The sequence below is a fragment of the Rutilus rutilus genome, assembly GCF_951802725.1.
Source record: "Rutilus rutilus genome assembly, chromosome: 20".
NCBI classification, from domain to species: Eukaryota; Metazoa; Chordata; class Actinopteri; order Cypriniformes; family Leuciscidae; genus Rutilus; species Rutilus rutilus.
This window is the reverse complement of record NC_140225.1, coordinates 5653228-5676592: the sequence shown is the minus strand read 5'-3', so window position 1 is coordinate 5676592 and position 23365 is coordinate 5653228. Positions and strand designations below refer to the sequence as shown.

Genomic DNA, 23365 nt, shown 5'->3' with positions numbered 1-23365 from the left:
ATTTACATATTCATCTAAACGCCGCTCTCAGCATCATGGGTGACGTCAGGATATTCGCTAACGGTATCCCGCTGCTCACATATTTCAAACTTCTTTTTACCCCAAGGCGAAGAACGAAAAATAACTTTGCCTTGAGTATATCAGGGCCTTTCCTAGCAAGTAAACAAGAAATCCTCATAAACATATTTTTATATTTATATTTTCAGGTGGCTGGATATTATACTTATTTTCCCCTGATGTGTCTAATGATGTTTGTGTAACCTGGGCTCATTGATTTAAATGTGTAAAAGGTCAGGTAAGGAAACTAACTATGGTTGGTTACTTTAAATGCCATCAGATGGTCTCTTCCCTTCTAAGTGGCTGGTTTTTGGCAGGATCAAGCTGCAAATTGGACGAGACGTTGAATATTGGCAAAGTCTGGCTATTGAGAATGCGACCGTGTATGTGTATAATTACAGCAAATAGCTGCGGAAACGTCTACAGATCAGATTCAGCCCACCAAATCAAGCCCCAATAACAAATGTGCTGCTAATAGACACCTCCACATCTGCTTTGATGGATTATCAGTTCCAAAAAAGAGAACAAGATCAGGATCTAACAGATGTTACACGTGGCATTTGTGTGTGTGTGTGTGTGTGTGTGTGTGTGTTTGAAAAGCGTCACTTGTCATATTCTATTTCTCTTTCACACACATACGCAGCTGCACTGTTGTTTCTGTGGTAACTTGTTTTTTCACCCTTTTGTATTAATTTGCATAAAGATACAAGCCAGGTTTGAATCTGTTTGCCTTCAGCACTGAATAACTTTATTTCTACAAGCACACACACATTTTACGTGTATGTACGCTATCTACTTCACTGGGATTTCTGTAACTATTCCTGTGCTGTATGTATTTGTCAAATGCATTGTCATTTTGGGGCATTTTTGTGATGTTGACTAGATGCCAAATCCAGCATCTGTCACTGTGGTTTCTGGAAACACTTTGTTCAATTTTCAGGAGAAGATTTTAACATGTTTTTATTATGCACTATAGTTCTTGTTAGTACTTTTATTGTTTGTAATTCTGTTTATTTAGTACAGCAAGGCCACATTAAATTGATCAAAAGTGACAGTAAATACATTTATAATGTTATACAAACTTCTGGGAATCTTGGTTTCCACAAAAATGTTGGGCAGCACAACTGTTTTCAGCATTGATAATAATCAGAAATGTTTCTTGAGCAGCAAATCAGCAAATTAGAATGATTTCTCATCGCATCACGTGACACTGAAGACTGGAGTAATGATGCTGAAAATCCAGCTTTGCGTCACAGGAATAAATTACATTTCAAAATATATTCAAATAGAAAATGGATATTTAAATTGTGATAATATTATGGTTTTAATGTACTTTATTGTACTCCTGCCCATGCACTTAATGCGAGGAGCACTAATTATAGCATGCATAATTGCTGTCTATGTAGAGCGCTCCAAATCAAGCAGACAGAAAGCCAGTTCACTAGGTTTTTAAACAGCAGCAAAAATAACACTGAGTGAGAGTAGAGGTGTGGGTCAACATGTCAGTGAGACCACTTGTGTTGTCACTTATCTTCACTTTCTTTTACTTAAAAGCTTTCCTCTTTTATAAAGGTGGTTCTGGCCATTGAAGAGTGGAAGGTGAAGCAAAAGCTTGTGTTGTTTTAAGGTAGAGGACAGGGCGGCCGGTTCATGCCAGCCCATCTGGTGTGAGGCGAGTTCTTCCCCTTATGGTCCTTACTGAAGTGTGTGTGTGTGTGTGTGTGTGTGTGTGTCAGCGTTAATCGTGCAGAACAGTGTACTTTGTAGGGTAGGACAGGGGATGCTGACACCATCATCTCAATATTAAAACACTGAAACAGACTCAACACAAACACACACATTCACATACAAAACGACCAAGAGTATGTGTCTTATTGATGTTCATTGCTCTCTGTTTGTGTGTCTCTCTGCAGGCCACGGATAATGACATTGGCACGTTCGGAGTGGTTCGGTATTACTTCAGCGATGAGCCAGACCAGTGAGATTATCATTCATTAACATACTGTGACCTTTCACACTGATACAGCGTCTTGTTTAATTCATTAATATCCTCTGATTAATTTAATCCACATCTCTGTAGATTTGCATGCCTTTCTCTCCTTTTCCTATAGGCTGATTTCTTCCATGGCTGTGTTTGGAATGGAATACTAGCATACTCTTTACTGCATATTATTTTCTTTAAAACATTATACATACACATATACATTTCAAGCCATAGTAGGTTTATGCTACATTATCACATGACATCACTATTTTTTTATCACAGTTTGCATACTGTGCTGTGTTGTTATTGTTAACTAAATCTATTAAAAATGATTTACACTAATTGAAATAAAGCTGAAATAAAAAAAATACTGTAAATATTAGATAAAAAAAAAATATATATATATATATATATATATATATATATATAAATGTTGCCTTGGTATCTAACTGAAATTAGTTTAAGTTAAGGTTCTAAAAATACTAAAACTGAAATAAAAATAAATTCAAGTTAAATAGAAATATTTACCAAAAAAGAAAATGGCAAAAGCACATAACAAAAGTACAATAATTTCAGTTCAAATTAAAGTTGAAAATATAAAAATAAAAGCTAATCAAAAATATGAATAAATCCTATCATAGTATATACATTGTAAATAATACTAAAATAACACTTACACTGTGCTAAGTAGCCTATACTTACTCTATACTGCTAGAGAATATGCGCAGAATGCCTTATGCTATTCTGAACATAGTTCTCATTTGCTGGTTAATTGATTTGTCTAAACCTCTCTTGCAACTATGAATGAACTAATGGTGACTCATTTCCATGTATTAACCCCAGGTTCTCAATGGATGCTGAGACGGGTTGGGTGACTCTGCGAGACCGGCTGGATTATGAGCTCATGAGGCGCTTTACTCTAACGATACTGGCCCGTGATGGAGGAGGGGAGGAGACTACGGGACGTCTCCGCATTAACGTGATGGATGTAAACGACAATGCGCCGATCTTCCAGAAGGAGGCGTATACAGGTTCGCTCATGGAGAACGAACAGGCTCCACAGCAGGTCGTCCGGGCCCGGGTGAGAAACATAAAGACATGCGGAGCTTAGAAAAACAGCAGGAAGAGAGACTAGAAAGAGGAAACGCTGTTCACAACACAAACAAAGTTTGTAAAACAAACTCTTTAGTGATAGAAATAGGACGGGGTCTGATTTTATTCTTCAGGTACTGATTGGATGATGAAAAGTGAATAATATGTACCTGAATAGATGGGAAGAGTTGTATTAGAAAGATTTGTTCTGATGTGAGCCCTGTTCTGATGTGTAATTGTGGGTCAGTCAGTCTGTTAGTGTTCAGTATGTCTCTATTAGTGTTTAATTCCAGCTGTCTGCTCTAATCTGAGCTGTGATTGACAGTTTAATGGCAGATGTTGCTCTTATCTGACCAGCAGGTGGCGATGTGTTTATGCATGTCGGCCAGTTCACATTGTTTTTATAATCTTCTAACATCTTCAATACAGTAGAGGCCAAAAATGATGTCTGGAAGGGGGTATTTACACAATGTTTGCTTTTAATGACACTTAAACTATTAAACTATCAAAATATGAGGAGTATGTTATATTGGGAAGAAGAATACACTAAACTTGGTTAAGGTATTAAAATGACAAAATTATTTGGTAAGAAGGGCAAACTCAAGCATATAATTAAATATGGGGTTTTATTGTATTATGCAAACAACTCACAGGAAATAAAGCATACATTGACTACAAGTTATTAATATTTTGTTGGCTCTCCCTTGTTTTTGATTACAGCAGCCATTCTTCTGGGCATTGACTCATTCAACTTTGCACGTGTGTCGTGCTTCACGTATTTCCAATCCTCCTTAAGTTCTTCCCAAAGTTAAGCTTCATTAAGACCTGCGTGACTTCTCACAATGCAGGTTTATAATTTCCCAAAGCTTTTCAATGGCTTTGAGGTCAGGGGACTGAGGAGGCACTTGAAGACTTCAAAATGCTGAGCATGAACACTTTCATTGCATGCAACTTTGTTGCATTTGCGGTGTGTTTGGAATCCTTATTGTGTTGGAAAATACACATTTGATCTGCAAACAGATCCTCCATACTTGACATTGTGTTCAGTAGGATTCCCAAGTATTGGTCCATTTTCAAAGTGCCTGCAACTTTGTAGATCCTTCCAAAACCTGCTGCAGACACGAGTCCCCAATAACATTATGTTTCCCCTGCCTTGTCGGATTGCAGAACAGGGCTCCAATCTTCCACACTCCAGTCCATTTTTTTTTTTGTGTGGCAAATGCACATTTTTATTTTTTACTTTTTTTCAGTAGATGAACTAATCTAAAAAAAGCTAAACTACTTTATTCACTCGCACACAAGCTAATATTCCAGCCTCTCATAGCCTTTGGCTTACAGTTCAAGATGAAATTGGAGGTTGGAGGTCTCATCCAGGTCTTTAGAAGCTGTTTTGATGTGGTCCTGCATTCAGGTTATTTTCATCTTTCTGTCAAAATGCTCTCTAGCCTTTCTTGACCAGCCACAGCACTTTACATTCTTCAGTGGTCGCAGTGCTTTGAAATAATTCTGTGCATTGTGACCGTTCACATCCAGCACATGAGCGATATCCAAAACCGTTTGACCAGATTTAGTCATTTCAACTATTTGCTCATTGGTTGCAGCTCCTTCCGTCTGGCCAATTTCACTTAAACCCACAAAATAACATCTAATAATATATAGCTAATATAGTGATTTATTGAATCACATAGTGATTTACTGAATTATATGCTGGGAATAATAAGTGCAAGATTGGTATGCCCTTGACATCCACACAATTCGTTATGTTTCATTGTGTTATGATTAATGATACAATTGAAACGTGGAATGCGTACATAAGTACTACACTCCAGGCACAACTTCACAACATGCATACAAAATAAAAAGTTTGAATAAAGTTTGAAGAAGCCTATTTTCCTTGGTCGGACATAACTTTTGGCCACTATTGTATATACCATTAATTATTTTATTACCTTAAAATACTAAAATGCTACTCTTTTGAGACAAAAATTAATAATACATTTTTTTCTGTTCATTTAATGACTTTTATATGTTGACATTTTGTGAGATATACAGTACTGTGCAAAAGTATTAAGCATGTTAATACCCCCCCCCCCCCCCCCCCCCCTCAAAAAAAAAGGTTTTAAGTCAGTTATTTATATCTTTTGCTGTAGTGTGTCAGTAGGAAATATCAGTTTACATTTCCAAACATTCTTTTTGCCAATAATTGTAATAATCCAGTGAGATTTGTGTATGCACAAGGAGTCTGACAACAGCCGGTATGATCTGATCTCACCATCATCGAGTCCGTCTGTGATTACATGAAGAAACAGAAAAAACTGAGACAGACTAAATCCAGAAGAACTGCGGGAACGTCTCCGAGACGCTTGAAGAAACCTTCCTGCAAAGCTACAGTACTGTGAAAAGTACTGGCACTTGTGTTAAAATGCTGTAAAGTGAGAATGCTTTCAAAAATAAAATCACAAATTGAATTTATTTATGATTTAACTTCTATTAACGAATTCAAATCAATATATGGTGTAACGACCCTTTAAAACGGCTTTTGTCCAGGTACACTTGCGCATAGTTTTTCAGGTAGCTTTGCAGGAAGGTTTCTTCAAGCGTCTCGGAGACGTTCCCGCAGTTCTTCTGGATTTATGTAATCACAGACGGACTCGATGATGGTGAGATCTGATCATACCGGCTGTTGTCAGACTCCTTGTGCATACACAAATCTCACTGGATTATTACAATTAATGGCAAAAAGATATTAACATGCCTAAGACTTTTGCACAGTACTTATTTTATAATACTATACTAGTCGAGTCAAGTTACCTTTTTTATATAGTGCTTTATACAAAACAGATTGTTTCAAAGCAGCTTTACAGTGATAAACAGGAAAATTATGATCATCTATGCTGTCAGAATTCAATTCTGCTGTAAAGCAGCTCTACAGAAAACAAGTGTCAATATTTTCAGCTCAATTCATTTCAGTGTTGATTCAGTTCAGTTCGATGTCTGTGTAAAGTTTATCAATTATGAAATGAGTTCAATTCAGCTATAAGCAGCTCTACAGAAGACAACGGTGGCATTCACTTTGAGTCATTTCAATGTTGATTCAGTTCAATAACAGTGTTGATGTTGCAAAAATCATCAATTATGATCAATTATTAAGTTTTTAATCTCATCCAATAGTGTCAGTGTAGTCAAATCAATAATATTACTGAATATTAAGTGTCCCCAACTAAGCAAGCTAAAAGCAACAGTGGCTTTTAATTATTTCTAATTATTTTAAGTTGAAGTTTTTCATCAAATATTTGGATTTTATATCACTTTATTATATATCACCTTATTAAATAAAATTATAAATATATATATTTTTTGTTTTAGTTAACAATAACAAAACTGCTTTGTCACTAGACATTGCTCTGTTTGCTTGAGTGTCACATGTCAGATACTGTGGCCAATGGCGACACTAAGTTTGGGGGCGAGGGCGACACTACCTGCTTTTCCCAAATGGGGCGGTAGGGGTGTTTGGGAAACTAGTTTGGAGATAGTCATTATAGTGAGGATATGACGAATTTCTGCATCTCTCTTTGTGTTGTTCTCAGGCGACGGACGAGGACTCTCCTCCCAATAACATCCTGACCTACTCCATCATCTACGCTTCTCAGTTCAGATCATATTTCAGCATCACTGTGGTGGAGGGCTATGCAGGTCTGTGTTCAAATCAAAGTCACCTAATAATACGATTTCACTGCTTGTTCAGGCTGTTGACGGGTTACATTAGGCTCTCGCCATCGCTCTGTGCATTAGCGGGGAATCGGATTTGTGTTTAACACCTTAAAGCGTGAAAATGCCTTTAGAGAAGCCTTTGTGACCTCTGGTGTTTCATAAACGGATTATAGCTGCGTGTCTTCTAAGCATGGGCTGATGCATTTGGTTTTTTTTCTGTTTTTATATTTGTTTTATTTGAATGTCATAACCCCTGTTTGTTTGTTTAGTCATCACGGTGAATCGTCCTCTGGATTATGAGCAGGTTCCTGCTGGATTGATCTTTCTGACTCTGCTGGCCAGAGACGGAGGGAACCCGTCCCTCAACAGCACTGTTCCCGTCACCATAGAGCTGTTTGTGAGTACTGCACCTGCCTTCTGGAGGGAATGTCCAAAATACATACACCATGAAAGAGGGCAGTCCTGTTGGGATGATTGTCAGTTAAATTACTGTTTAAAAGGTTGGGGTCAGTAAGAGTTTTTTTTTTTTATATATATATATATATATACACTACCGTTCAAAAGTTTGGGGTCAGTAAGATTTTTAATGTTTTTAAAAGAAGTATCTTCTGCTCACCAAGGCTGCATTTATTTGATTAAAAATACAAACAAAAACAGTAATATTGTGAAATATTATTCCAATTTAAATCAGCTGTTTTCTATGTGAATATAAAGTAAAGTGTAATTTATTCCTGTGATCAAAGCTGAATTTTCTACATGTCTTCAATGTCACATGATCCTTCAGAAATCACTCTAATATGATGATTTGATGCTCAAGAAACATTCATTATTATTATCAATGTTGAAAACAGTTGTGTACAATTTTTTTTTTCAAAATTCTTTGACGAATAGAAAGTTCAAAAGAACAGCATCTAAAGCTTTTGTAACATTAAACACTACCGTTCAAAAGTTTGGGGTCAGTAAGAATTTTTATTTTATTTTTGGGGGAAAGAAATAAAATAAATCAATACCTTTATTCATCAAGGATGAGTTAAACGGATCAAAAGTTACAGTAAAGACATTTATAATGTTAGAAAATATTCTATTTTAAATAAATGCTGTTCTTTTGAACTTTCATGTTTTCAACATTGATAACAATAATGAATGTTTGTTGAGCATCAAATCATCATATTAGAGTGATTTCTGAAGGATCATGTGACACTGAAGACTGGAGTAATGATGCTGAAAATTCAGCTTTGATCACAGGAATAAATTACTGTTTAAAATATATTAAAATAGAAAACAGTCATTTTAAATTGTCATAATATTTCACAATATTACTTTTTTTTTTTTTTTTTTTATCAAATAAATGCAGCCTTGGTGAGCAGAAGATACTTCTTTTAAAAACATAAAAAATCGTACTGACCCCAAACTTTTGAACGGTAGTGTATATATACCAGTTGATTTGTGTAAACCGTGATACATCTTGTTTTCAGGATTCTTTGATAAATAGAAACTTCGAAAGAACTGAATTATTTGAATGTATATATATATATATATATATATACTGTTTTACAGCTAGGATGCATTAAATTGATCAAAAATTACATTAAAGATGGTTACAAAAGATTTCCATTCAAATAATTCTGTTCTTTCGAAGTTTCTATTTATCAAAGAATCCTGAAAACAAGATGTATCACGGTTTACACAAATCAACTGGTATTAATCTTGAGCACAAAATCAGCATATTAATGATTTCATGTGACACTGGAGACTGGAGCAATGATGCTGACAATTCAGTTTTGCCATCACAGGAATAAATTACATTTTAAAATAGATTAAAATAAACAATTATTTTAAATAGCAATAATATTTCCCAACATTACTGCTTTTACTTCATTTTTCATCAAATAGTTACAGTCTGGGAGAGCATTAGAGACTACATTAAAAAATATAAGAAAAAAAAAAAATCTTACTGACCCCAAACTTTTCAACAGTAGTTTGTTACAAAAATTACAGCAGGACAGATGAACTCTTTAATTTGTTGTGCAGTAGAGCTGTCTTTTAATTTAAAGGAATACTCTGGGTTCAAAGTTAAGCCTCAAAAAATAACTTCGACTTGTTTATTGCCTGATTTCTTCAAGGGGAGGGTCTGTGGGGGGTAAATGTTTTGTTTTGTTGTTTCGTTCAATCTAATGGACAAAATAAGCTTGTGCAATTAACATATGAACACGCCTATTGACGATAGGAAAACACACGTTTTAGTTTCTGCTCTGACAGACGCAAGACCTGCCGAACGCTGTGAGTGTGTGTTAGAAATCAGGAATGGTGAGAGAACATTGTACTTGGTACGTTTTTCGTCTTCAAACCAAACTTGGGTCTCCAGCTGACAAAGTTTAAATCCCATCTTGCCAGTGCGCTTCCCATTATGTTAATGCGTTAAGTCAGTTGGTAGATAGTAGACGGTCTTTTGCAGCTGTTTAAACACATTCGACCGCATGAGCGTCTACACCGCGAAAGCAATCCAGTCGAATGTGTTTTCGACTACCTATGGAAGTGGTTGAAAGAAGAGAAGCTCACAACGTTTCAGCCCCCGTTTACACCTGTATTTAGCGCCGTCCACTTGTGATCCGATCGACCAAAACGCATCTTAATACCAGGTGTAAACAGCCAAAGAGCCAATCCAGAATTTTTATATATTAACAGAAAAAGGAAAATGAATGTTACGCCACAAGTGCTGCGATTGAGCTTAACTTGTAACCCAGAATAATACTTTATCTTTATCCTAGAATCTAGTGAAAGCGAAGATTACTGAACCGTCATTTCAGATTTAAATTCCTCACACACAAACAGACACAGTTTGGTGTTGCGTGATTGTGTTCGTTCTGAATTCATTGGTTTCCTCTTAGGTTCATTGACTAGGATGGTTAATCCACAGATCATTTCTCTCTGACATTTCTCTGCTCTTTTATTATAATTCTGATTAGACACAATTCATCTGAAAAACAGCAGGGGTTTGACATCCATGCCAGTGTGTGTGTGTGTGTGTGTGTGTGTGTGTGTGTGTGTTACTGCGTTGAGCTGAACTGAAGTGGTAAAACAGTGTATGTGTCTAATATTGAATAATTCCCCATTGCCACAGCCTGTGAGTTTCCATTAAACCCTAAAAGCACTCCATCAATACATTTAATTACAACCAAAGCATTTTTTCCCTGTGGAAAATTAATGAGTTAATATTTAAAGACATTTTAGAAACCTAAAACACTGATTTCCTCCCTCCTTCCCTCCGCAGGACGAGAATGACAACCCACCCGAGTTCAGCCTCCCGTCTTATATCGTCAACATACCGGAGAATATCGTTGCAGGTGCATTAATAATTATATTATCAAAAAATGGAAGAATGTATCAACATGTAGCACATGTACAGTGCTCAAAACCTCATGACAACGTAACTAGATTCCTGTCAGTGATGATTTACAACGCTCAGCCAGCTGTGCACTAGTTCTGTTCAACGCTAATATAATGTTTTGTGTGAATAAGTGCTGGTTTCCAAGACACACGGGCTTATGGTAGTTTTGTTTCAGCTCTGACCACCCAAAAACAGAACCAAAGAGTTCAAATATTACACAGAAAATCTAGTTAGAGGTTTGTACTAAACCTGTTAAACTTGTGATTATGTTATATTATGTTAATGTTAGAGTTATATGTTGATTCTTATGCACACCAGACAGAAACCAGTCTGCATGACAAGCACTGGAAATGCAAATCTAGTCTATTCAGCTACCATTTTTTTTCTGTGCTGCATCATTTTGGTCACATTACAAAACTCCTTCAAGATATTTGTTTCTGTCTTGGCTCTTATAATTCATTTTCTTTTTTTCTTTTTTTTTAAATGATTGTTTTAATTGAGCAAGTAGGTTGCAGAGGGAAAAGAGACAGAGATGTTCACAATTCTCATGCATTTATTCACTAAATGCCTTTATTCCACACAATAGACTCGCCTCCAATCATCAAAGGGAAATTACATTTGCTCTGCATGTGTGTTTGTGTGTGTGTCAAGGGGTACTGAACACACTCCACTAAAATCTGTTCAACCTGAAATCCATAACCCTGTCTCCATCAAAGCACACATTAACCACTTCCTGTCTGAAGAACATCCCTTACACTTTGCCTGTCTATCATGTCATGTTATGTGTTATGTGTTTTTCTCTTCATTCAGCTGTCTGTCTCACGCAATCATTATCTGATGGTTTGTTTACTTCCTCTTTTCTCTTTTGACTCTTTTTTTTTTAACTTTTGATGTTTTCTCTCTCTCTCTCTTTCTCTCTCTCGCTCTCTCTCTCTCTCTGTCAGGAGCTACGGTGTTGTTTGTGAATGCCACTGATCTGGACGCCTCTCGAGAATTTGGACAGGCCTCTCTCATCTATTCCCTGCAGGGCAGCTCACAGTTCAGACTCAACACGCGTTCAGGTGGGCGACGTCACACACGCTCACACCTGCCCTTTAACCTTTTAACCTTTTTTGGTTCCCATGAGGAAAAAAAGGCTTATAAATCATACTAAGTGATGTTTTTTGAAAAGGTAAATTTGCAGAAAGTTTTCTGTGCTGGTTTAGGGGTAGTGTTAGGGTAAGGGGATAGAATATACAGTTTGTACAGTATAAAAATCATTATGTCTATAGAAAGTCCCCTTAAAACATGGAAACCCAACGTGTGTGTGTGTGTGCGTGTAGGAGAGATCACCACTACAGCTCTTCTGGATCGAGAGATGAAGTCTGAGTATATTCTGATCATAAGAGCCGTGGATGGTGGGGTGGGGCCACAGCAGAAAATTGGCATCGCTACGGTAACGGCTGACTCTTTGATCTACCTCAGACAGACAGCATCACCTTTGTATAAAACTACTTTATATTACTTGACAGAAGAGTCGTTTACTGTGTCTATTCTTAATAATTAAATGGGTGTCTATTTTCATATAGCTGTTTCCACCATATTTTAAATGCAAAGTCACTTGAAGCCATGCATTATTGTGATTTTATAGTGTTTTAAAGCATGCATATATTTCTCTGCAGGTGAACATCACTATACTGGACATAAATGATAACGCCCCCATGTGGCGAGATGAGCCGTATCAAGCAAATGTTGTGGAGATGAGTCCCATCGATACCGACGTCATTACGGTGAGTGCGCTGATCTGACATTTAACCTCTGAACTGACCTTTCAACCTCAAACTGTCCAGACCTTTTATTTTTAAAGCAATATTTCCCCAGAAATAGTTTTTGACTGCTTTGTGTGAATAATGGCTTACATTTCAGTCTGTTCCACACACAAAGTAATCATGTGGTTTCAAAAGACTACGTATTACATTTTTTTTTTAATGGTGCGTATAGTTCCCCTTTAGGAACTAGACAGATGTGGTCTGGTTAGACACCAAACATTCTACAATCCCATCATATCCCACAATCTGTATAGATTAGATGAAATGACAAGATACAGAAACAGTGCCTGTTTTGAAGCAGAGGTTTGATCCTAATGTCAGCAGGTAAACATGGTTATTGCTATTGATTTTATGAGTAATAATATCTTATAGTTTCTCTCTGAGTCAAATCCTCCCTGTACCCAGAGGAGCAAGTTTTCATCTCCTCTCCATCTGGAGAAAACCTCTCTGTCCCAGCCTTTGATCGGCTGGAGTTTTGCAGCTGAATTCAAAGTGGGCTCTCACCCCGGTGTCCTTGGAACATTTTATGGAGCTCCTGTATGCTCCTATTATTCTATTGCTTGAAGTATGTGAAAGTCCCATCTTGAGGGGGTTTTCCTCCTTTGGTGAATGAATAAATTAGTTCATATGTTAATGTCAGTCATGCCATCTCTACTTTCAGTCTCAGAAGGCACTCCCAGGGACCATTCATAAGTTAGCTAGAGGTTTCCAACATCTAAAACTCCAATATGACGGATTAGCTTTAATGTATTTCCACGAGTCATGGTTCACAAAGTTATCAGTCCACCAGGAAGCAACATCTTGTTTACCAGGTTCCCAGACTGCTACAATGAGCTCATTTAAAGGTGAAGTGTGTGATTTATGTGCCACTCGTGGCACCAAACAGAACTGTTTTCATGACTAACTCATCCCGTTGGATTAGTGTTGTTATGTCTGGCTCTGGAACCTACACTCTTTGAAGAAAGGGTTCCTTCAGCGAACCTTTTAGTGGTTCCCATCATGGGATCATTTTATGGATTTAGTTTTAATTAATTTCCTTTTAATTCATGTTTTATTTTTATTACATTTTATGAATCAAACAGCTCGTAAACATACTTTATAACTAGAAGAAATTGAAATAACCTGTTAAACATGAAAATATTATGCATTAGTTTAAGACATTTCTCCTTATATAGAACCTCTTTGTCATAAAGGTTTTGTGTTTAAAATCGAGTCAAGAACCCTAGGCTTCTACATAGAACCCCATTGACCCTTTTTTCCTTAGAGTGTACAAATAAAATACACACTTTTCAAGAAGAACAAGTCAGTTGGATTTGCCAAAGTTTACTAGTTTCATGCCATCAGATCTTTTTAAAGATGTTTAAGGTTTTTGTTTGAGGCTATTAGTAAATCAAATATCTAACAAGCACAGCTATATAAAATATTAAATTTTTACTTTTGGTTGGACTGAAATTCTGACCACTAGATACGATTTCTGCTATTGTTTTGGTGTTGACTGCTGTGTCGTTATTTAAGTGAACTATTACTTTGTTGCACACTTTATTAACATTGCTGTGGTATCAATGATTTCAGATTTATCTGCCACTAAACTTCACAGTCTCAATAAGCCAGCCCTTGAGCTGTTGCCATAGAAGTGTCACCTTTGACTTCTCAATGGGGAGTTGTAAGACATTAAGGCATCTATTTCTGTAAAGCTGCTTTGCAATAACATAAATTGTAAAAAGCACTTGAAATACTCGTCCAGATTACAGAATATTCTGGGCAAGAATCGCCTACTTTACACTCACCGGCCACTTTATTAGGTACTCCTTGCTAGTACCAGGTTGGACCCCCTTTTGCTTTCAGAACTGCCTTAAATATTTGTGGCATGGATTCAACAAGGTTCTGGAAACATTACTCAGAGATTCTGGTCCATATTGACATGATACCATCACACTGTTGTGGCTGCACATTCATGATGCGAATCTCCCGTTCCAGCACATCCCAATGGTGCTCTATTGGACTGTGATCTGGTGACTGTGGAGGCCATTTGAGAATAGTGAACTCATGTTAGTTCAAAGAAACCAGTTTGAAATGATTTGAGCTTTGTGACATGGTGTGTTATCCTGCTGGAAGTAGCCATCAGAAGATGAGCACACACTGAGGTCATAAAGAGATGGACATGTTCAGCAACGATACTCAGGAAGGCTATGGAATTAAAACCGATGCTCAGTTGGCAAAAGGGGGCAAGTCTGGCAAGAAAATATCCTCCATACCATTACACCAGCAGCCTGAACCGCTGATACAAGGCAGGATGGGTCCATACTTTCATATTATGCCAAATTCTGACCCTACCATCTGAATGTTGCAGCAGAAATCGAGAGTCATCAGATCAGGGATTGTCAAATTTTGGTGAGCCTGTGTGTGTTTTCTGCTTCTGTATCAAGGTTTGATGTGTTGAGCGTTCAGAGAAGCTCTTCTGCAGACCTCGGTTGTAACGAGTGTATATTTGAGTTACTGTTGCCTTTCTATCAGCTGAACCAGTCTGGATTTTCTCCTCTGACCCCTGACATCAACAAGGCATTTTCACCCACAGAACTGCTGCTCACAGCATATTTTCTCTTTTTTCGGACCATTCTAAACTCTAGATGGTTGTGCGTGAAAATCCCAGTAGTTCAGAAGTTTCTGAAATACTCAGACCAGCCCGTTTGGCACCAACAACAATGCCATGCTCCAAGTCAGTCACTTGAATCATCTTTCTTCCCCTTTCTGATGCTCTGTTTGAACTTCAGCAGATCGTCTTGACTATGTCTACATGCCTAAATACATTGAGTTGCTGCCATGTGAGTGGCTGAATAGATATTTGCGTTAATGAGCAGTTGAATAGGTGTACCTTATAAAGTGGCTGGTGACATATTTCAGCCTTGTAAACACATTTTGTGCAACAATTTCAGCAGGATCTTTTACATTTTGCATGCAGTATAAATCAGACCATCTAAACTGTGGGCGATATCTGTGAACTTGGCATCTGAGGAAAAAGCGAACTGATGGAACTGATACTGTTGGAAAAAACTATTGAATTTGAGATGTGGGTGTTCAAGTTAAATGTGGTCAGGCCTTTAAAGACCTTTAACTCTGCTTGTAAACGTTTTGGTGTTTTATAGTGGCTCTGTCTTTGGATAAATATGCCACTGATTGTCCTTTAATTAACAGGCCAGTACTGAGCTTCATTAGGAGGTTCCGATGACTAATTAAAATGTAGCCCAGAGTCAAGTGCATACTTGATTACCCTGCTGGACACTGTGCAGGAGAGAGAGATGAAACAGAACAAAGGAAGGAATGGATGGATAATTTTAATCACAGAGCAGTGGATGTAAAAACCAAATGTTTTAAAGCTTTTGACTTCCACACTCTGGTCCAGACTTTCACAATCAGTCTATTTACCAGTCAAAACAGTGGTATTGTGTGATCTAATCAGTATCATGTACTCACTATCATGTCATTTAAGACTCCTTTTATCTGATGATCTACAGAATTCCCAAGTTATTCTTTTCCGTGCAGCATACAGTAATGCTTGGGGTTGGTAAGGTTTTTTCATGTTTTTGAAGGAAGTCTCTTATGCTCACCAAGGCTGCATTTATTTGATCCAAAATACAGTAAAAACATGAATATTGTGAAATAATTTTACAATTTAAATGAACTGTTTTCTATTTCAGTATATTTTAAAAAGTAATTTATTCCTGTGATGTCAAAGCTGGATTTTCAGCATCATTACTTCAGTCTTCAGTCACGTGATCCTTCAGAAATCAATCTAATATGCTGATTTGCTGCTCAAAAAACATTTCTTATTATCATATCATGTTGAAAACAGTTTAATATTTTTGTGGGATCGTGATACAATTTTTTTTTCCAGATATTTTTTCAAAAACTCACATTTTTTAACTATATAGTGTTTACAACAGATGATTTTCGTTGAATAACAGTTAAATTTCACACAAAGCTATCATGTGACCTCAGAAGACTATGAACACAGATCACATAGACTACTTTTATGATATGTGATATATGATGGTTATATTTTTTTTGTAATTTTTGAAGCTTGACAGACAGGGACAAGGCCCTGCAGGACAACATATTTTAACATCGCAAAATCACGCACATCAACTTTAAAATGGTCTGTAAACATGCCTGAATAAATGTGTGTAAAATAAAATCCCTCAGAGTTCAATTCAATTAGATAAAGTTTACATTAGACCCATGCCATTCATCACCCATTTAAACTCCCTCGAATCAATGAAGAACACAGTCGTCTGGTCCTTCCTGTTTTAATAATTAAAGACTTACAGAACCTTTGTTCTCTAATGACCAATTAAGTGATTTTCAGTGCTTTCTGCACCAGCACTGTGAATAATTGATTGGCTCTTTTAAAAAAAATAACAGCCAGGGTTTTATACAGTTATGCCCCATGCATAAATCTCCCATCATGCCATTCTGTGGGGAGATGATTGGTGTGATTTAATTTCTGCACCTTGGAACTCTGTTTTGTGACTCATTTTTTTATTTTTCTCTTTGCAGATATTAGCAGTGGACCCTGATTATGGTGATAATGGGACGGTGGTTTATTCCATAAATCCAGAGAACCCCTTCTACACCATCAACCGCAACACTGGGAAGATCCGCACCAGTGGAGCTGTGCTGGACAGAGAGAGTCAAAACGCCCGGTCCGCACAGCTTATGAGGACCATCATTGTCTCTGCTATCGACCGTAAGCAACTCTCAGCTGTCCCATAATGCCTCTCTCTCTCTCTGAGGCCACAATAAAGCTAGTTTTACAGTCGCCAACCTTCAGTGTCTTTAAATCATGCTAACACACCAGTCTTCCCATATCTCCAGTATAAAGTTTGTATGTTGTGCACAGTATGTAAACTTTGGACACACTACAGTTCTAAAGTTAATACTTTAAGAATTATTCATGCATTAAACAAATTTGACAGTGAAGACATTTATAATCCTACAAAAAGATTTCTATGTCAAATAAAGGCTGTTCTTTTGAACTTTCTATTCATCATGTAATCCTGGAGTAATGATGCTAGAAATTCAGCTCTGTCATCACAGGAATAAATTACATTTTTAAAATATATTTAAATAAAAAGTTATTTTAAATTGTAAAAATATTTGACTATATTACTGTTTGTTTCTGTATGTTTAGTCAAATGCATAAGAGATTTAATTGAGTGTAAGAGACTTCTTTCAAAAACTTGACCTTTCACAAACTGAATGAAATCAGATTTTAAAAATCATTTCATTAACTCCAAGATATCCATGTGCTGTATTTTATAATCACAATATTATATATCAAAGTATGTATTCATGTTGATCATTGCCTAATTCTGTTTCACTTACTATAAAAATAGAATGCAGTGTATACCGTGCGGTATTCACTTAGTAAGGTGTTACTCCTTTCCAAACACATCCTTTGTTTTGTCTGCCTCCTCACAATTGGTCTTTCTCCCTCTGTTAGTTGTGTTTGACAATATAAACTGATATTTCTTTAAAGAATTCCTTCCCCCTCAGTGGATCTAATGACTTCAGAAAACTCAGATAAGTGATGCCATATGTGAGTATTCTCTTTGTTGTGCTGCCCTCCTCAGGTGGGACACCTCCACTGCGCTCTTCAGCCAGCGCTACGGTGTATGTGAACCTCCTGGACCTCAATGACAACGATCCTGCCTTTCTCAACCTCCCATTTGTTGCTGAAGTACCAGAGGGGCTTCCTATTGGATCATCTGTGTTCAGGGTTAGCATTTGATTGATCCACAGGGACTGAAAGTTCACTGATTAAATATTCAACAATCATTTCATTTTAGTATGCTGGCCCGGGTTAATATCCTCATTTGAAATATATATTTTAAATAAACCAAGCAATAATTGCAACTGAATTTGACAGACAGTAATCACCAGGCATTTTCACTGTATGAAAATGAGCAGATTTGACATTTTGATAACTACGTTGGGAAAATTGCTGCCAACTCTCACGCATTGAGCATGAGACTCACACAATTGACACTTTTCACACGCTCTCACGCCACACATCCATTTTCTCACGCAGAGAAAAATCGCTAAGCAAAGAGGACACTGACACCGACAGACAAGACAAGAGCTGGTTACTCTTTTTATATGAAACAAATTCTCAGCTGTCAGATTCTGTACATTTTATTACGAAATTCAAACAATAAATACTGTTTTGGCGCTTGTAAATGTGACGTGACAGATCGCTGTAGCGCCTCAGTTCAAGCGGCACGTGAACCGATCATTTCTTACTCGAAGTAAATAAACACGAATGAACAGGTATGTTGAAAGATACATTACAACTTACTGAAATGTGTATGCCTCATACATAATCAGTGTTTTTCCCCCGCGGAAAGAGGTCAATAAAACAGCTGGAGAACAATAGCCTGTCACATAACATTTACCTCAGAAAAAAGCCCTTTAATGACCATAGCACGTGAGTTGGCTAGTTGGTTAGTTTAGCTATAGAGAGGAGTTGCCTATTTTGCTAAATATGTGCACTATATTACAATTTTACTAAGGCCTATATCATTAAAATATGTTGTTATAACAATAAGAACCGCATCATATTTAATTTGTTTGCTTATTTTTAACCTTTAATAATAATTCCAGCTGACAGAGCTTTCTGTTTACAGCATTAGGTGAGATTTTTTTTCTTGAGAAAAATGAACATGTATCTGTACCTGCGCTAATATTTATCCAAATGAATCGATATTGAATCAAGATCGGAATCAAATCACAAGAATTGAATTGAAATTGTGAAATTTGGGTCAAGCAATAATAAAAAATAGCCTACCAGTCATTGGACCATGTAAATATTGTAACATGTTGTCACTGAACTTAAAAACATTCTGTTTAGTTACCACTAAACACATGAATTAGCATGCTGCAAGTATGTTTTGGCTCATTTTTAACATGAATTATCATGCTGCCAGCATGTGTTTGCACTTTGCTATCATAAATTAGCATGTTGCTAGCATGTTTTAACACATTGTTAACATGAATTAACATGTTGCTAGCATGAATTAGCATGTTTTTGCACATTGCTGCCTAACATGATTGAACATGTTGCTAATATGTTTAAGCACGTTGCTAGCATGTTTTAGCACATTGCTAGCATTAATTAGCCTGTTGCTATCATGAATTATCTTGTACCAATTCTCTGGTCATCTTTGATTCAATGTTGAGGTATAATGAAGTTATTGTAATAAAACTGTCCTGTGCTCTTCTGCCCCCTGCTGGTTTCCTCCCTCAGGTGCAGGTGCAGGACCCTGATGAAGGTGACAATGGCGCGGTTACCATGGCGCTTCAGATGGGGATGCCGCGGCTGGACTTCAGGCTCAACATCACCACAGGAATCCTGGTTTCCACGGCAGTTCTGGACCGCGAGCAGATTGGCCAGTATTATCTGAGAATTATTGCGTATGACGCAGGCCAGTTTCCACGAACATCCACCAGCACTCTCACTATCACAGGTACAGAGCAGGAGGACTAATCACTGTTCAGCTGTCAATACCTTGTGTTCAAGAGCAAATGCTGAATGATGTTATTGTGTGTGTCTCTCTTTCTCTGCAGTTTTGGACATGAATGATGAGACGCCAACCTTCTTTCCCAGCGTTTATAACGTATCGTTGGATGAGAGCGTGCCCCGTGATTATGTGCTGGTCAGACTGACGTGCACAGACAATGACACGGGTCTTAACGCAGAGCTCAGCTATTTTATCACAGGTCAGAGTGCAGAAGGTCACAGATCAGAGGGTGCGAATGAGTTTGTGCTGACGGAGCAACACTGTGGGATTTTGGCTGGGTCTGTGACCCACAGTGACTCGCTTTCAGCAAATGTGAAGCTAAGGCATCATAGCCTTAACAACACAGCATTCCGGTTTCTAAATATACCCTAGGCCAACGTATTGAGCACAGCATTGTGCTCAGTTACAAGAAGACGGATGAAGCTCATTCAGTTGTGAAAAGTGAAAAGTGATAACTTTCTTTAGTTTGTAATTTTGCTGGTTGAGCATGAAAAAGGTCTGCAAAGTTCAAAAGCACAAAGTTTCTGAACAGTTTCTGAACTCCCTGAAACACCTCCATTGTAGTCTTGAGTTTTATTCTCGGAACAAACACGCCACACTATTCCTAATTTAAAGCTGCAGTCCGTCGTGGGTTAAAAATGATCCAAAATAACTTTTTGAGCAAGTACATAACCAGCCAGTGTTCAAAACTATTTGCTTCCCTTAGTTCGATTCAAAACGGTAAGCTACTGGTGGATTTCCGCGGGAAATTCGAGCATGTCTTTGCGTCATTACGTCACATCTGTACACATAAAGAAGGTGTCTCGGCTAGTAGACTATGAGTGTGAGGATGTTGGAGGTGGAGATTTATAGCCTTTCTCACAGCACTTGATATAATTAAACTTATCAATATGATGGCGGATCCAGAAAGGTTCAAACGACAATCACCAGTGACAAATGGAGATTCACCCGTTGTAAAACGCGAAAGACTTCGAACTTCGGAGAAACAAAGAGACTGCAATCGGCCCATGCGAGTCACGCAATGCTGATGTTGTTAACATTAACAATTTGAGAACAAAGTATAATTTGCACGGTTTGACGTGATATGATAAGCGATCGTTAGATTTAATCGGCGCGATTTACTGCAATGCTTTTTTCCCCTTAGTTGGTCAGAACAAAAGTGGATGTTGCTTGTTCAGATGACATTTTCCGGTGAAAATTCTTATGTTGGTCATACTTCCAAAAAGTAGAATCTGTGATTCCGAATGACAGTATCCAGACCACCAGCGCGTTGATTGACAGCCGCACATTCTCCTCAAAACATTGGATTCATCCGCGCTGTGCCGTGCCAAGGCACAACGCACGTAAAGGTAATAATTCCACAAATAATTGCAATTGCAGATTTCGAACAGAGATGGCGACAAAGAGGAAAAACTGCGGACTGCAGCTTTAAATAATCCCTGCCCAAGGCATATGCAAAATAAAGGGGCGGGGCCTGGTTGAGTTGCGTTTGTAGTGTGTTAAAAACTTGCGGTTATGGTAAGCGGTGTGTCATTTCCTAAACACACTCGAAGCGGTTGACCAATCACAACACACTGGTCAAATCAGAGCACATTGTGCTTTTCGGAAGGAGGGGCTTCATAGAGACAGGAACTGAACAGAGTGTTACTGACAGAGAGGTGCTGCAACAATGTCAAATATGTACCAATATGTAACAACATGCTAATCTCAAACTCCATTGAAATCAGTTGTGTATTAGTGTGACAACACAGGTAGCACATTCAAAATCAGTCAAGCACACTAGGGTTTGGTAAAGAGCCGTGATTTGTGATTTCTCAGCCTTTGTTTATGTGTCCCAATAGGAGGGAACCAAGATGGAAAGTTTAGCGTGGGCTTTCGGACCGGTGTGGTACGAACCGTGGTGGGTCTGGATCGGGAGACTCAGGGCTCGTACAGCCTTGTGATTGAAGCGATTGGTGAGTTTCATAAAGGTGTTAAAACAACTGGTTATGCATGTGTGCATGCATATGTGGTATGATCTTTTGCAGTTTCCTGTATAAATGACATTGAATTGAAAGAAGTGTTGTGGTTTCCTGTTTGAGCTGTGCAGCTTTCAGAAATACGCCAGCTGTTCTAATTCCAGTTTGATGAGCTTCTGCTCACACTGCTCACTTTTTTTCCATACTGAGCAGTTCATCATTGTACTTATCTAAACTTAAGTACTTATTGTACTTTAATAAAAACACTCTTGTAAGTCATTTTACATACAAGAAAATATATATATATACATACACACAAGAATTCTGACTTTATAACTCGCAATTACGTTAAAGAATATTTTTCATAATAATAATATTTATATCTATATCTATCTATCTATCTATATATACAGTATAATAATATAATTGATAGTTATAAAGTCAGAATTGCATAAGTATATATATATAAGTATATATATATAAGTGTTGTATATAAGTGCTAAATGAATACATGTAAATGTAAATATACAGTATATATATATATAATGATATAATATATAAATATGTCATATTTTTGCAACACATTTTACACCAATACAAGTAAATGTGGTAGGCAAAAACTGTCAAGGGTGTTTTGTTTTTAGCACAGTCATGTTTCTGTTGCTTGGCACAACTATTGTTATTTAAAAATGACTAGTATTACCATGCAACACCAGTGAAGATATTAGTCATAAGGGCTTTATTGTGCATTTTTGATGTTGCTATCAGTGTTCCCATGGTCATGGAAAACCTGGAACTATTAGCTATAATGTAAATTAGAATGCATATAATATAAATTAGAATCTATCAAATATTATTATTTTAAGTATGCTTTGTTTCAAGTTCCAACTCTTCTTAAGTTCAGTCTTTGTAAAAATCCTTATCCAGTAATCCTAAATGACTGGAAATGTCAGAGAAATCGGTCAACCTTGAACTTGTGCTGTATTTTATTTGTACTGAGAGTGGCATTTCCTAGCCGTATTGTCCAGACTGTTGATGGTTTTCCTGTAGATAATGGTCCAGCGGGAGGACGGAGAACAGGCACAGCTACAGTATATGTGGAGGTGCTGGACGTCAATGACAACAGGCCTATATTCCTCCAGAACAGCTATGAGACCAGCGTCCTGGAGAACATATCAAGAGGAACTAGTATATTACAGGTACACATGCACATATTCACAATTCACTGTTCTATATGAAAACTATGCACATGAATATAAATAAAAAAAAAGAACAACAACAAAATTTTTTTTCAATAGTGGTATTATGAAGTAGCGCATGAGGTTGTAAGTTTGTTACTGTACATTGTGTTTTTGTTTGTCTGTAACCATGGCAGCAGTATCATGTCATGCCAGTTGTTTTCTGTGATGTCATGTTCCAGTGTGCTGGTAACCTTTTCTAGACTGGCAACAATTGCCACAATAGGGTAACCATGACGGTTCTTCAAAAGTTCTAAAACTCTGTTGACTAAATAAATGTTTTTTTGTTTTCAAAGAAAAAAAAAAAGATGAATTCAGCTGTTATTAAAGCTTTGTTTGGGAAATATTTTTTAATATGCCAATCTTGTTTGAGTTTGCAAGACACAAATCCTATAATTTGGACACCTAAAGCACACTTAAACATGTATCAAAACCATAAACCAAGTGACAATAAGATTTAAAAATAGCACAAACACACTTGCTTACTTTTAAAGCAAAATATTTCACAAAAAGATGTTTTAAATGATAAAACGAGATATTATAGTCCTATAC

The 23365-nt window shown here is 37.2% G+C and overlaps 1 protein-coding gene across 1 annotated transcript in view; it reads left to right on the top strand.

The window, feature by feature from the left end:
* The window catches only part of cdh23 (cadherin-related 23), a gene marked incomplete at its 5' end in the record, with an annotated part of 91874 nt that overhangs the window by 13409 nt on the left and 55100 nt on the right, over nt 1-23365 (top strand). Inside the window, 14 exons of the mRNA XM_084392210.1 lie at nt 1971-2035; nt 2885-3122; nt 6721-6826; nt 7114-7241; nt 10116-10188; nt 11177-11293; nt 11555-11667; nt 11894-12001; nt 16595-16784; nt 17671-17816; nt 19344-19563; nt 19664-19816; nt 21459-21572; nt 22626-22774. Coding sequence (XP_084248336.1) covers nt 1971-2035; nt 2885-3122; nt 6721-6826; nt 7114-7241; nt 10116-10188; nt 11177-11293; nt 11555-11667; nt 11894-12001; nt 16595-16784; nt 17671-17816; nt 19344-19563; nt 19664-19816; nt 21459-21572; nt 22626-22774 — 1920 coding nt within the window. The remainder of the gene's footprint in view (nt 1-1970; nt 2036-2884; nt 3123-6720; nt 6827-7113; nt 7242-10115; nt 10189-11176; nt 11294-11554; nt 11668-11893; nt 12002-16594; nt 16785-17670; nt 17817-19343; nt 19564-19663; nt 19817-21458; nt 21573-22625; nt 22775-23365) is intronic.